Consider the following 15,679-nt stretch of genomic DNA (forward strand, 5'->3'; position numbering starts at 1 on the left):
ACCTAAGAGCGTATTGAACATTTGTTTTCTACTTCAGTTGTCAAGCTATGAAGACCGTCGGTGTCAAATATTGTGATTTTGTGAGACGGCCTAAGGGGAAAAGGCAGGGTTAAAAAATACACACTCTAGTAGGAACTTCATTTGTTAGTTTATGCAGCGACCGAGCGGTTGGGTTAGACATATGTGTGCTCGATGTTCGATTCCAACCGCAAATATATTCCACTAACTAACTGAGACCCGATTGAACTAGGTATGTGTGTCTTTTGATTCCAACCGCAAACATATTCCTTTGCAACACACAGACACAGTAGCTGCATGAGAGAGATATGCACTCATTTTCCTCAGCAAGCAAATGACAGGATGCAAGGCAAGTGTCGATCATTGAATCAATCACACAAAAACCAGGAAAGGCCACTTTGAAGCAACTAAGGCACAGGCACTGAAGAGGAAGTTGACAAATCTAAAGAAACATGGAAGCAAGATGGACGTCATTCAGGTTAAGTTAACGAAGATCATCATTGAAAGATTCCCTATTTCCAAACCCAACACAAGCAAATGACCATATGACTCTAATTCTTCCCATTGGAGAATCCACGCAAATATGTAACCTGACAACCAAGATACAGAGACATGTACAATTGACATGGACTGAGTAATCTGTGGACCATGACATGGCAAAAATGAACACCTCATCCCAACGAACGAATCAATTGATCAAACTGTATAGATAGACGATGACCAGAGTTGAATACTAGCTTTTTTCTCTTCTCAATCTTTTATGAGCCTTACTAGAGTTGTCACTGGCTCCCACCTCTAGTTTGTGTCGATACTTGATTGCTCGTATGTTGGTTTCCATGATCCTGGTAAAAAAACAGTTAAAGTATAAGATATATGGAAAAGAAAGAGATTGCATGTGTGCTGCGTGCAAATGGCAAATGGCAGGGTATGACAAGAATTTGTCGGGTAAAACAAGTATTTAATAACATTTATCCCGAAACCATTGAACTGAAGAAGTCCTAGAAAGATGAACCAAGATGAGATATATAAACCTTTGAACTGGATGCCTTAGCAGTTGACCCATTACTCGCCCTTTTACCAACATCAATTTGAACAGAGATGCTGGCTTGCGACAAATCCACACCCGAGGATTGCAACGCTTGAGTCAGCGTATTCAATAGCCTGCTCAGGAATCAAAATCCAACTATTTCAATAAATTTTATAAGATCTGTTTCCATGAGTAAGTATTCATCAGAACCCTAAGATGAGCCCAGCAACAGTCGCTATGACACAATTTTAAGAGATTCAATATTATGGGGAAATGAAACTAATCACCAACAGTAAGACTAAGATATGAATGATGTCAGGTTAAAGTTGTAGAGAGAATTCCTACCAACCAAGTCCCGACTAATATCATTATATCAGGTTAAAGCTGTAAAGAGAATTCCTACCAACCAAGTCCCAACTAATATCATTATATCAATGTAAAACTATGCTCAGATGGATAAAAAGAGCAAGGTTCCTTCTTTGCAACTAGTGTTAATGAAAGCTTTGCAGTTTGCAATACTATGGCAAGTATGGATGAATAATAGCAAACGCTCACCCTTGAGAATAGGCACTTGAAATGTTAATTGATCCACTTTCAATGTTAATATCCTCCTGTCCACTTGATGAATTGTCCGGAACAGCAAGGTTGCATAAAAGTGGTCTACCCTTCCACGGCTGGGATGGAGACTGGAAAGCCATAGTTGCAGCATCAGGGACAGATTCTTGCAGACATTGAGCAGGCATGGCACTGTTCCCAACAGTTGCATACATATTTGACGGTATTTGTATGTTAAGGGGAAGTGCAGGAGTGGTCGTCCCAGAGGGATGCTCCAGTGCCTCATATATTGAAGATGTGCCCAAGTCGGATTCCACTGAGTTATGTGCAACATTATTCTCACAATAACCATTCTTAATAACTTGAGAATGATCCACAAAGTTTTCTGGAGGTCCTTGATGATTTTTCTGTTTCAAACAAAAGAAGGATGAGTCATTAAAAGTTTTCTTATGGGATAAGAAATAAGTAGATTAATATTGCCACAAAAAGAATAGTGAGATTGCAACTCATGGCCAGAAGAGCATCATCAAAGAGAAAATTTCTACCCTTGAGTTTTTCACATGGCAACTTTCACCACCCACTTGTGAAACACTTAAACCATCAATTTAAGGCTATGCTACTATACTTACTGAGCAGGTCACCTAGATATCCAGAAAGCAAGTCACCACCATCAGAAGCCATTTTATATCTCCTCCAGCTTATATCTCCAAAAACCAATCACGTTCATCTTAAGAGAATAAATTGTCAAGTTGAAGACAAGATAAATCCACAAGACCTACGTCAAACTTGGTCCCCCAAAGGAAATTTTACAAATTTATCTCTTTTTTCTTTCTTGAACGGAACACCCAAATTTATCCAAAAGCTACAAATATAAAAGCATCTTCGTATCACACACAACAAACCCATCTTATGTGGAATGGAATACAAAATCAGCTACTTGGGTGTTTATTCATCCTAGAGAAGCTAGGCAAACAGACAAAGTAAAACTTCAATATCCTCCAAAACCTCTCCCTTAATCTTATTTTTAAAATGGCATAGAACCTGTCATAAAGTAAACTATTTATACTGGCAATCCCTCAGAAAGCAGCAGCGTCACTTAAATCCAATTATTCTTCTCCCTTACTTCAAGGTAAAATGAAGTATTTGCATGGTTCTCAGTCATTTCTTGCAAAAGAGTTATATCATGTAAAGCACACAATAGAGTTCTGTTACAACTTTATAGATACCTCAAAGTACTTAGCTGGGCAGACTTCTCAGGCACAACTCTAGCAACTGATATCTCCAACAATTAACTACACAACTGCCCCCATGTAAAGTTTTCTGCATCGCTCTTTACACATTCAAGTCTAAAAACATAATATAAGCTTTAACAGCACTTGAAGAAAAGATTCTCTAACCATTATAGCGGTATAAATTGAATCAAAACAGTGTTTCGATTTAATCCACTAGCAACTTAATATGCACAACAACATGCATCTATCAAACATTGGAATTTACCCAAGGCATCAATTTGGTTGGCTCCTGACTCCACCCTTGGTACGGTCCCTCATGTACCCGTAATTTTTCCTGTAAAAACTGAATATATTCGATAACCTGCAAACATGGATGAAATTTTATCAATTCGTTTGGGAGGACAGAATTCAAAATCTATAATGATAATTTGATATCAAAGATGAAAAATAAAATGATTGAATGAGAACCTCTAACAAGAATGAAGCCTTGTCTCTTTTCTGATCATTTTGAGGTATGAGATCTCGCAAAATTTGAAACCTATCTCGAAGAAACATAAAATAAAATAAAAAAAAACAAAATTAGAACAGAAGTAACAAAGTACAGAATTCTGATATTAATGGTCATAACTTTCACTATCATTTGCTCAGTATAGAATTAACACAGACCAACTGCAGTGATGTTGTGGAAACAGATAAACAGGATCCACACAACAATTACATGCTGGAGAATCTTCAACCAAAAACAAGAGATTGAAAGGAAAAAAAAAAAACCCCAAAAACACGGATTTGAATTATAGAATAAAGAGACTGAAATTAGGCTTACCTCTCATTAATCTTGCTCCTTCTACGTTGTTCAGTCTCTGAATGTTTAGACCTATACGAGTTCGACTTTTGTTCATTTCTCTTCCCATCTACCTTCATCAATTCCCCTACAATCACAAACGATTGAAAATAAATATTCAAAAATTCGCCCAAATTCTCGTATGCAAATGAATATATACAAGCTCATACCTTTTGAGGAGAGATTGTGTTGGGCGACAAGGTCATCGTAATCATCGGATTGCTCTTCTTCTTCGAGTTGAGACTTGGCGGATTTAACCATTTCGACAACAAACTCTGACTGTCAAGCCAAAATTGCCCTAATTTATGCCATGAAACAAAGAAGGAAACTCTAAGCCAAACAGAGTGAAAGAAAATAGAACAGAAGAGTGAGTGAGAGAATTACAAGACAAGAAGAAACAACCATGTACAGGGATATATACAAAGTTACAGTCGTATACATACACAGAGAGTGTGGTGGTTGAGGTTGGGGATGTCGGGGCTCCGAAGGTAGGTTCCGAATTGGTAAGACGGGTCTGCGAGAATGGTTGAGGAGTTCGTTTGTTTGTTTGCATATCAATGGACAAAGCCCAAGACAGTCGACAGAAGCCGAACAAGAAATTACTATGTTTTATTTTTAAATTTGATATAATTGAGTTCGTTAAGGTGGTGCCGAATGCTAACATGCGCGTGGTAGGTGGAGTATAACGGGGTGGCCAAAAAGTTAGTTAAGTTAGCACTTGATGACTAATTATGTAATTAATTAATGTTTGAAAGGATGTGCAGTGCTTTTGGGGCAGGGAATGGGTCCCTTTCCTAAAGGCAAAATCACAAACGGATCACACAGGCGACGGGCCCAAAAGAGAAGGGCCTAAGCCCAAAACAAGAGCTTGGGTCAGTGGGCTTGTAGCTCTTTTGTGGGTCTCGGCCCAGTTCTCATGGCAGAACGCTTAGGCTCATGTAGATGACAATTTTTTCTTCGAGTAATCGAGAATTTCCTAATCCAACATGCTTACCGGACAGCTGAGCTGAGACAAAAACCCAATCCACTCCATGCTAACTACAGACAAGACCAGGTTTCCGCCCACAAAAAACAATTACCTTTGACCCATGCAAGGAAATAAGGGCAAAAGTTAACTTTCTACCTTCCCACATTTACGGAGAGTTACCATAGTCAACTTCATTCCAACCAAAACTGCTAAACTACTTCCTTGTGGATAATCTCCTTTCGTATGCACCAAAAATAAGGTGCGATTTATTTAACCGGGGGTAGCATAAAAGCCTAGTTATTGATGCAGGTATCAAGGAAGCCTAGTGACTCATATTAGATTGAATTTTCCTTACCGGGGTTGACTGCTAAGATAGGACTAGTTATACCAAAGCATACCAAAATCCAAAAACAGCCCTTGAGAGTTGAGAGTCAGGAATACACGTTCATGAAAAAATACAGGTGAGACAATCTGGAAGGAAGTTACTGTAGTTGATGATGCAGGCTTGCCCGTCAGCTGGTCAAAAAGGAGTTGCAGCAGCTTCCATCATCTTTTTTACCCTAGTCAACCTTTCTATCTCCTTGAGAACCTGATAATCGTGGAAGAAGAATGGAAGACAAATCCTCAATTAGCGAACAAAACTCGTTTATTCAATACGTGAAAACATTCTTATTATAAAATGCTTCTCTTTACCTCCATTGTGACGTCCTCTGCTGTCACTGCATTCAAGTCATCACAACCTACTAGGGTAGCCACCTCTGCCATGAAAATAATGGTATTAGAATTTAGAACGTAGAACCAGAAGATTATGTAATCATTACATGCCAGTAACCCAGAACGGTGGGGAACTACTTTGGAGTGAAACAGTGGCATCTGCTGTTGAATATCCACTTCTCATTTCTTCGTATTGAGTGATTAGCTGAGTTAGCACCTGCAGATCATTCGTCAGCAACTAATTAGGTCAAATGCATACTGCTTTTCATATGTGCAAACGATAATAAGCAAGCTACAAGATTAAGAATTTGGGAGGAAAGGCCAGACCTCAGATTCGGACTCAGAAATAGAAATATCTGATGTTGGATGTTGATCCTGGTCTTGGATCATTTCTCTGGCTACCAAATCCAGAGGCACATCAATCCATAACGAAATTCCGTGCCTTATAAGTGCCCTAGGAAACTCCAAGAACAATTTAGGATGAAACAGAGAACAAGCATGAAATGGATCGATTTATTTTATTGCAGGTAGGAAGTAGTGCATTCTATATTCATACAAGTTAGTGGAACTCTGCACTGCACCATCTCCAGCACAAACCACCAGCCGCCCCATGGATGATAACTGCTTCAGTACTTCAGTCTGCAGATATCATGTCCAGTATTAGCCTACTCATATCATCATCAAAACCCAATTCAACTACAATAACACGAGTAAACTCTTATAATTATACTGAAGTTCAGTTGAGCATTGTGAATTAGATGGAAATGCTCATGGTAATCAATTCCCCCAATCTAAACCCTTTAAAATTTGTAACTCCCTTGCATCCTTTGGAAGACATAAAGTAACACCAAGTAAGCCATAATGGTCACCTCAGACTCACGAAATCCCTTCGCATCACTCTCCCTGAGAGATTTTGCAGCAGATTCACCACCAGCAGCTTCAATGACCAAACTATCACTGGACATAGAGCAACCAAAAGGTAAATCATCTTTTGACAACAGCATTGGATGTTTACCACAAGTCTCAATGGCAATGATACACGAATACCTATCGAAGTAATAATATCTCAATACGTCGGCAAGAAGTTTCCCCATACTGCTCTTTACAGAATTGTTAATCCCTTTACACCAAAGAAACATAGAACCGTATAAATAGCTACGAGAACCAGAATCACCATGAAATGTTAGCGACAGACAGTAGTTACCTAGAAGAAATATTGAAGTCCCTTTCAGCTGGGAAGATACACCCATAGCTTTCTTCTGAATTAAAACTGAACAGTTAAAATAAGCACTTCAAATTCCCCCAGATAGTCACCACCAACCAGAACCCATAATCAAATAAAATTTAAAAACAAACACAGTTCTTTAAAATTTCAATCTAAGTGAAGAACAAAACAAAGGCAAATCAGAGTGTCACCTTCACTGCTAGAGAGCGTTCAACAGCATCAACATTTGGGGCTGAATTTCAACGAAAACGTGACATAGACAAATACCGAATTAGTAAATCAATTGGCACTAACAAACATTAGGGTTTTTGAAATTGAACTCACAAAGAGGGGCTCCATCGAGAAGCGAACAAGCAGCTGTGAGCGATTTTCGAGATGTGACGGTAGATCCGATAGGCCGCGTATGGAAAGGAATTGGATTCTGCTTCTGGTTGTAATTACAAGGAGGGAATGAGCGGGAAAGTTGTGAGCTCAAGCTCGCAACTATTGGACTGTGAAATTGAAGGGTGGTTGTCATCTCCATTGAGAAGGTTTTAGGTTACGCTCTCTATTCCTCCCTCTCTCTCAGTCTATCCGCTGCGCACCTTTCTTCTTCCCGTTGGCCGTAAATCATCCCCTCATATTGGTAACGGTAAGAGATTTTTATTTTTTATTTTTTATGATGGGCAACAAGATGTCAAGACGTAACGGTGTCAAACAGGCCGGGCCGGGTCAGCACCTCTTCACGGTCTGGGCTGGAGTTTCCGGCCCACAAAGGCCTGCTCTTTGCGGGCTGGTCCGTTCTGATTTTAAAAATTAAATAGAGGAATAAATGTCACAAAAAGATGTTGTGGACCTTGTGGGTGTAATCACATGTGTTTTACTTAGTACTTACTGAGCTCTCAAAACGCCAGGCCCATAGGGCTCGGACTGTAGGACGGGCCGACCCACTCTACATCTCGAACAAGAAGTAAGGAGGACTGAAAATAATAATTGTTTAATTTATTTTTTAATTTTTTATAATGAACCACAAGGATAGGAAACTGGTAGAATCTGGATAAATCATGATTTTGCAGATTTTTCTTCATGAAACCTTCTTTACTTAATCCTGGATATTCCAACTTCTTTTATGACGAGCAGATCTTCAGCTAAAAGTGGAATCACTTGCAGATACCAAAAACCCAAAAAATTTGTCTCAGTAAGCATCCACAGCTAAAAGTGGAACCGCTTGCTTTATGCAGCGGCCGCTGATGGTTGAATCTTCCCCATTACCACATTTTGTCAAGTTCAAATGTGAATAAAAAAGAGCCTTCTTCTTACTCATTCAATTCAAACTCAAAGAAGCTCAAACTTATAATCATGGAATTAACACTTTCATATGCATGACAATGTACAGACCCTCCAAGTTATTTTACAATTATCAAGGTTTAGGATCTGAGAAGAATAATTTCCAAAACCATCATCCCGCATTAACACAGATTTTTTCCCCCACACAATCCTTCGTGGGGAAAAAAAATGAAAGAATAAAATTTCTCATTGGAAGATATACATGTCACTTTTCAATGCACAATTGCATGGAGTTTAGTTCTCATCGCAACCCATCACAAATGGTAAACAATGATTGAGATGAGGAACTAAACAATCCATTAACGTTATATTTACAAACCTGAATCCAACCAATAAATGTTGATGACTCCGAACATTCCTGAAAAAGGAAAACAAAAAAAACTATAGCCTCGCGAGTCGCGACCCTCACCTATCAGCTCCCCCTGCAGTCAGCAGTTCAATTAGTAACAAGCTATTTCCCTCCATGCAAACAACAAAAATTAAGTATAATAGATAAAATATTATAAGCTATACAAATACATCTTTCTTTTTTTGTTTATTTTTGGGCCTTTATATTCTTTTATATCATGTACAACTCTTCTCCAATTTTCTTCTATGTTTATTTTCATTTCAGAGTAATTTGCAGTAAAAAAGCCCACCATGTACAAAGTTTTGATGAAAGATGTGCATTTCTCATACAACATTATTTGTTAGTTCACACAAAGCTACATTCCACTGGAAAAGAAAGAGTATCCCAGGATGCCAATAGTTACTATCATCTCAATTCAAATGGGAAACTTCAGAACTTTTAACATGGTAATGTGCATGCAAGAGTGATGAAGTAAGAGCAATGAAAAATTCCTCATGGGAATATGCCATTTAAATTACCTCTAATTTGACCAGCTTGAGAGACCAACTCAGTTATAGTTGATACTGGCTTGATGCTCATAAGAGAAATCGGTGTCAATGGAGGGGAATCAACTTCTTCTACCTTGCCAGAAACTTGAGCAGACTCCAACTGTTTAGAAACATGTATTGCCATAGCTCTCTGATTGCTTGAACGTACAGAGAAACTCCGGGAAGCTGTCAATGGGGGAGTAGGAAGAGGAGATGCAGCGTTTGATGTTGCTGAAAAACTTTTATTTGACGCAGAAACTTCTGAGTTTCGAGAGACCAATGGAGCAGAGTGGCCAACAAAACCCTTAGATTTAGCTCCCTTGCTGCCAAAATTACCTGGTGGTCTAGGAAGCTCATGAAGCTCATTTATTCTGGGTGAAGCAGGAGGAGGTGATGCACTTGGGGATATTTTTGGAGATGAAGGTTGAGGTACAGGTCCACGAGAAAGCACACCAGAAACTAGTTGAGGAAGTTCAGCGGATACTCGCGTAGAGGACGGCTTACTAGCTAATGGGCCAGAAAAAGCTTGTATTTTGATTTTCTTTGTATCAGACAAATTATAACTATCAAGCTGTGGAAGAGAAATTCCCACTTTTGAAGGCAGAGGTAGCTGGTTGGCAATGTTATTGTTGCTCTCTTTCTGTACCACATTTGTTTTCAAGGCAGCGAGCTCTGACAAGTAGGCATCATTAGAATCTTGCTCATGCTTCCTCTGTTCCAAAGGAGAAGAATGCCACAAGTTATAGGCCCGACCACTTGTGTTCGCTGGCTTTGCTTGGGGGATTGCATTACTTGTTCTTGAAGGTATAACACCCTTTGGATCAAGGGGTGTGGGCAGAACATAAGAATTAGATTTCCTTGTCGATGGCGGAATTTGTCTTATTTTTTCGAGGGGCTCAGATTTCCTTTCTTGGAATATGGGGGCCGAATGGCTGCCAACTCTACGTTCTCTACCTATAGCCTTGTGATCCCCTTGGCTTTTTACCTACAGGCAGAACAAGTCAATTTTAGATTGTAAAACGATATAGGTTAGATTGGTCAAGTATAGAGTCCCCAAACCTTTTAATTAGGGGCCAGATGAACACTTAACATTATTAAAACTGTCACTACTTCAGTATAATAACATCAAAACTTATTCAAAGAGTTAAGGACCAGAGGTAAATCTGATGGCATGACTAGTGTTATCATGACACAGAGAAAAGGGATGAATATAGTAACGATGTGAAAATCTTTTATAATCAATGCACTATGTTAAAATGATGCAAGCATTTAATACCTCTGCATCTTCTGATACTGAATCTTGAGGAAATGAAGAGTCGACTACATCAACCTGGAATATAAAATGAAGCATGATCAGAATGTAGAAACATATGAAAGAATTCCCAATCACACTAAATGCACCAAATACATGACAATTACAGCAAGCTAATGATTAGGTCATTTACGTGCCAACCAAAACATCAAACCAATAACTCTTGCTATTTGAAGATCAGAGGTTGGAAGATGCAGTTTCACAAATCCAGTTTTCGGGCAGATAAATATTTTACTTTGAACATAAAAAAACACCAGACAACCTATGCTACTTTTCAAGTGCAGCACAAAGGACCAACGCAGACAAGGATCTGAGATCATGTCATGGAGAAGTCTGCCACAGAACATGAGCACTCAACCACTGTACAGAGTCAAGCATCCAAGAACATTAAATCCTCACCTCCATTGAATAATTCAAGGTAGAAACAGCATCAAGCCCTCGCTTATTTGATCTGAAGTCAAAACTCAGCTCCCCATCCTCATTAGTATTGTAGCTATTCTCAAAATCAATCTCACCATTCTCCGCGCCATCATCATCAAGTCCAGAAAATGGATAATCAATGTGCTGCTCTTGAGTGACAAGCCTAACATGTGGATCAACTGCCTCAAGTGATTTTAGACCCTTTCGAAAAAAATTCAACTGCATCCAAGACAAAAAAATCAGTTATTTTCATTATGCAAGAGAAATCGAAGGACATGATATAACAAACTTATCACGAACAAAACCTGTGCAGCATGGTGACGAGCAGCCTGTGTAAGGAGACTCCGAGACTGCCCTTGCTTCAGAGATTTCAACCGGAATACACAAAGTGTCGCCTCTTCATCGTATTCATCATGAGCTGTTTGTAATTGTTGTCGAGTAAAACTTTCACCTTTTCCACTCTTTGATCGTCCTTTTTCTTTTGGTTGAGCCATCATGTGTTCATATACAGTTCTGGAAAACCACATTTTGAGTTCAGAAGCCGAACATTATCTAATCAAAATCAAATCAAATTAAACTTGGGGAGGAAGGTACCTCTTTTCATCGCACTGGCGCTTCATATCCTACATCAGTAAACAAGAAACAAGTCACTAAGCAATATATTCACACTGCAATCATGCAATCTTCAATGAAAAATCGATAAATATTATTCAATAGTTTATGAATCCCTTGGCACCAACCTCAACTGTACGAAGTTCATTGAGAAGAGATTCCGACGGGTTTGTAATTGTCATAAATATATGAGACCTCTGAAACACAGGGAAGTAAGTAAATCCCAACTTGAATTGCAAAGACCAAAATGATATCAAAAGACGTGCCACGATATAAACCAGAATAAGCACCACTCACATAGCTATCAACAAGTTTCTGAAGTTCAAACTGAGTTTTTCCCAATGTTAACAACAGTTTATCTGCAAATAATAGAGCAGCTTAGCGAAGTTACAAGTCATTTCAGATGATACCACATCAGTGACAATGTGGCCATGGTAGCAACCACCCTTTGCAAGGTCCCATTTCGAAGGATAAATAATAAAGAGAACACAGTCAATTCAACAATCACACATACAGAAATTCCTTAAGTACTAGGCCTGGTACAGCTTCTCTAAATTCTTTTGAGGTCCAGGTAAAGACTAATAAATCTCTATTTAAGTAAAATGAGAATATTGCATTCGAAATCTTTTCTCTCTCTCTATATATATATAAGGAGGACCTTCAACAGAATATCACCCACAGTGAGCAGATATAATCAACTTTGGTCATCCTGATCCATGAGGCAATATTACCAGACCAATTTCAAACAAATTTGTTTCGGTTACCAAAGAAATGGAACGCATAGAATGCTGAATATCTTGGGAAGAAAAATGTATAATGTGAATTATTGGTTCAGCAACATGATATAACATAAGAACCAACTATAAAACATTCTGACGGATAAGCAACCAAAACTAACCCATGGATATGGGAATTTGTTAGCATGTATAAAGGAGTAAAGGCTTTGCAGTTGATAGCAAATCCATCTAGATAACATAGAAGAGGTTTAATGGAAATTTTAATACGCATCCTAGTCTGTAACTTGTTTCCGGACAAGGAAATAATGCAGGACAAGAAAATAAACTACCAATGGAATAGGTTCTCATGAACATTAATGAAATATGTAATATAAACTTCACGACATATTATTAATTATTCCAACAACACTAATATCTGCCACAAAAAAAAAAAATTTTAAAAAATCTGCTCCAAAACTGGCAAGATTAAGCAGTAACTTGAGAAAAAAATTCATCCACTTACAACTTTCTTCATCTTCATGTAGTGTAGTTTTCTCCATTAGACAAGAACCCATTTCTCGCAGTGATTCTGAGAATTCTGAAAATTTACAGGAGTAAAATGAGTTAAATATTGAACAAAATGATATGTTAAGTCCTCCAAGTTATATATGTGATTGAAATCTATACATGCATATCAAAGTTGATGTTTTTCAACAATTCTTCTTCTTTTTTAACAGGAAATAATTTTATCATTTCATTTTTTGAGCAATTCATATATGAACTCGGGAATGGAAGGAATGGATTGCTTCTAGGTCTTTTGATATATTTAAAATTTTCCAAAAAGTTGAGCATCCCACATGGCACCATAATATCACATGGCAAGAAAGTTCACCGTATGCACTGTTTGCTGTAGCAGCAGCGGCAGAAAGTAAGCTGTCATAGCAATCTCTCATTTCTTGCATATCCTGTTAGAAATAAGGAATCCAAAGACAATATAAGATCATAAAAACCTAGCTCCTTTGGGTATCTTCAATACAAATGATTCATCAGAACAAATATGCCATAGAAAGTAAAATATAGATGTAAAGCTCTTACTCTTCTTAGACGCAAATAGATTTCCAAGACAAGAAATCGAATAAGATACCACAAACTAACAGAAACACAAATTCACCGGAATAATATGAGAGCACACAAATATTAGCGGGATACCATACTGATCATTTTTCCCCAAATAATACCTCAAAATTAATCAGATTAAATTTGATAAATTATCAACTTCAATTTGATAATTCTCGACTTGGATAATTAAAATTAACTCAAATTGATGCTCAATTTTGAGGATAATCAAGTTCACGTGATAATATCATACAATAAAATGAATTATAATCTTTCAAACCAAACAAAAAATCTCAGCACTGGAGACGCTCAAACTTGAAAAACCAACGATTTTCCAAAACGCGAAGTACCTGCGCTGCTTGAGCGAGCTCATCTATCTGAGCGGAAGCGAGAAAGTCCCTTTTATCCTTGGCATCATTCTTGGCGTGCTGTGTGAATCTTCTCAACTTTCCCAGTGGAGACTTCATTCCTCAATAGAAATCGTAACACGAAGAGCCAGCCAAACACACAGAGACTTACGAGACGATGCGAGCTCTTGCTATTCCTGGAAATTCAGATCACGCGAATTTTCCACGCTTCAAAGCCACAAATCAGAGAGAGCGACAGAGTTTGTGATATTGAATTCAAATCGATGTTTTCGACATTGAAGAGCTCTCTGTGTTTGCTTGCACGGGTCAAAAACGACTCGTAACAGATCAAAGGGAAGAAAGCGGAGAGAAGAATGGGAGAGAGCGAGCTGGGGTAAGTCTAAAATCACTCGTTACGTTAAACGGACACCCTCTTAAAATCCGACACGTCGGTGCCTGTGAAGGTAAGTCTGTTATATTTAGTTACTACATAATAGGGGCAAGGAAGACTACTTTACATTAGCAAGTCAGAGATCTCTGCTCCTACCTTTGAATAATATCATATCTCACGCGCTCTGTGTTGGATTGTCAAATCACTCGCGATTAGAGCCGTTCGATCAAGAATTAACGAAATTTAGGGATGCCTGACGTGGCAAGCAAATAACGGGGCCCATTAGGAGAGTCAAAAGTCAGATATTGATGACGAGGATCCCCAGAGAAAATCTGACTTTGACCAAATGGAATGGTGGTGGGTGGGTCAGGGCCAACCCCTCTGTTCACATTTTGACCTCCTGTTTGGAGCAGGACGAAGAAGAAAATGAGTGGTATTTCTATTATCTAAACTATCTAAGTTTGCCGTTCTGTCTGGAAAAGTGGGTTGGGTTTTCATGTAGAAAGGCCATAGAAGGGAAATCCATAATTATCTAACATCACTCTAGATATTATGTAGCGCCAACAACGGCCTGTACAAATTTATTCTTTTTCAATCATCGTTATTGGTTATTGCACCAAAAAATGTGTTTTTGTGTGAGAGGTGTTAAGATTTATATATATATATATATATATATGAATTCTCACATAAGGGTATAATATAAGGGTATAAAATAAGGATTACGTTTTAATGGTGTGAATTAATGAGATGACAAGTAGGATCCATTGTTTTGGGTTCCACATGTTTTAAATCAATTGTGTAAACATAAACTCTAATTTTACATCTTTACATTATACCTTTATGTGAGAATTCCTTTATATATATATATACACACCATTAGTCAATAATTTAACTCTGTCAAATATCAAGATGAGGTTGATTTTTTGGGAATTCTACATTTTCAAATCAATAAAAAAAGTGTTTTGATTAGAGAGTAAATGCCTCAATCCCCACCACGAAAGAGCTTTTACCTAGCTAATATTCTTAATAATATGCATGCGAATAAACATTGTTATATAATAATTTGGTATTTTATTTCATATAAACCAACCACAACCACCTGTGAATAATTCTACAAGTGTAATAATTCAAACATTCAAGAATTTAGGCTGTTGTCTATCTCAATAAAAAAAAAATTTGTTATGAATGGTGATATTCTAGAAAGCCCAAAAGTGTATATAATTAACATATTGAGGTGGGGATAACATGCACAATTAAAGAAATATTATATTCCTATTAATTGTAGTTCTTTCATCTAATTATTCTATGGTTTACCAAATATCTCGGGAGACAAGTGTATTCTTGAAGGCTGATGGAAAGAGAGGACGAATTCGAAGTGGAAGACATTGATATATATATAGTCGTTTGAATATAGACTTTCAACGGTCAAAAAAGTTGCATCACTTGAGTTAGAAGCAACAACACATTGATGGGGCATTTGGAGGAGGCATATATCGATTGTAACTTGTAGTACCCGGCTCGAGTGGGCAGATCCCATGAGTCTCTGTAGTGTCAAGTTTGGTGATATTGGACAACATCAAAGTGGTAATGAGGCCAGGTCTCTTGTCCCACATCGTTCAGATGAAGATGTGAACTACATAATATAATAGGTCAAACTTTCAAACTAACTAATAACAAGTTATTTCTTAGGCTCAAAGTGTTACTAGTGCAGAGGGGCGGATTCTTATAGATGATATCGGAGTTGACAGCCCAGGATTTAAGGTCTGGACACTCAAAGACATTTGTGAGCATGTGGGCCACAAAGGGACGTGGGCCCTTAAGGGGGGTCTGTAGCACCCGGCTCAAAGTGGATGAGGCCACATGCCTCTCTGCCTCTGTAATGTCAAGTTTAGTGGTGTTAGGCGAGCTATCGAGTGGTAATCGGACAAAGTCTCTCTTTCAAACTAGTAACAAAAACTTTTCCTGAACCCAAACTAGTATGCGA

General features: G+C 38.1%; 3 protein-coding genes across 4 annotated transcripts; all 3 read right to left on the bottom strand.

Moving 5' to 3' along the window:
- Window positions 1-484: 484 nt before the first annotated feature.
- Window positions 485-4,861, bottom strand: LOC119993787 (transcription factor BIM2-like). Of its 2 annotated transcripts, none has more exons than XM_038841023.1 (8): window positions 4,117-4,861; window positions 3,844-3,952; window positions 3,656-3,761; window positions 3,301-3,370; window positions 3,098-3,193; window positions 1,601-2,007; window positions 1,050-1,179; window positions 485-860 (listed from the first exon to the last, which is right to left on the bottom strand). In XM_038841023.1, the coding sequence occupies exons 2-8, from the start codon at window positions 3,932-3,934 to the stop codon at window positions 798-800; spliced, it is 963 nt and encodes a 320-aa protein (XP_038696951.1). In that variant the 5' UTR covers window positions 3,935-3,952; window positions 4,117-4,861; the 3' UTR covers window positions 485-797. The 2 variants fall into 2 exon arrangements, with proteins under 2 accessions (XP_038696951.1, XP_038696950.1); XM_038841022.1 differs by having other exon boundaries at window positions 3,844-3,971.
- A 139-nt stretch (window positions 4,862-5,000) lies between these two features.
- Window positions 5,001-7,213, bottom strand: LOC119993788 (probable inactive shikimate kinase like 1, chloroplastic). Its single transcript, XM_038841024.1, has 10 exons — window positions 6,904-7,213; window positions 6,771-6,811; window positions 6,559-6,613; window positions 6,402-6,474; window positions 6,224-6,311; window positions 5,911-5,993; window positions 5,682-5,808; window positions 5,493-5,571; window positions 5,334-5,398; window positions 5,001-5,229 (listed from the first exon to the last, which is right to left on the bottom strand). The coding sequence occupies exons 1-10, from the start codon at window positions 7,100-7,102 to the stop codon at window positions 5,161-5,163; spliced, it is 879 nt and encodes a 292-aa protein (XP_038696952.1). The 5' UTR covers window positions 7,103-7,213; the 3' UTR covers window positions 5,001-5,160.
- A 685-nt stretch (window positions 7,214-7,898) lies between these two features.
- LOC119993554 (uncharacterized protein At2g33490-like) lies at window positions 7,899-13,727 on the bottom strand. Its single transcript, XM_038840729.1, has 11 exons — window positions 13,308-13,727; window positions 12,734-12,806; window positions 12,365-12,439; window positions 11,423-11,484; window positions 11,254-11,322; window positions 11,108-11,136; window positions 10,819-11,026; window positions 10,493-10,732; window positions 10,058-10,111; window positions 8,773-9,766; window positions 7,899-8,327 (listed from the first exon to the last, which is right to left on the bottom strand). Exons 1-11 carry the CDS (start codon window positions 13,422-13,424, stop codon window positions 8,311-8,313), a joined length of 1,938 nt encoding a protein of 645 aa, XP_038696657.1. The 5' UTR covers window positions 13,425-13,727; the 3' UTR covers window positions 7,899-8,310.
- Between the last annotated feature and the right edge of the window lie 1,952 nt (window positions 13,728-15,679).

The sequence above is a fragment of the Tripterygium wilfordii genome, chromosome 23 (assembly GCF_013401445.1).
Source record: "Tripterygium wilfordii isolate XIE 37 chromosome 23, ASM1340144v1, whole genome shotgun sequence".
Lineage (NCBI taxonomy): Eukaryota > Viridiplantae > Streptophyta > Magnoliopsida > Celastrales > Celastraceae > Tripterygium > Tripterygium wilfordii.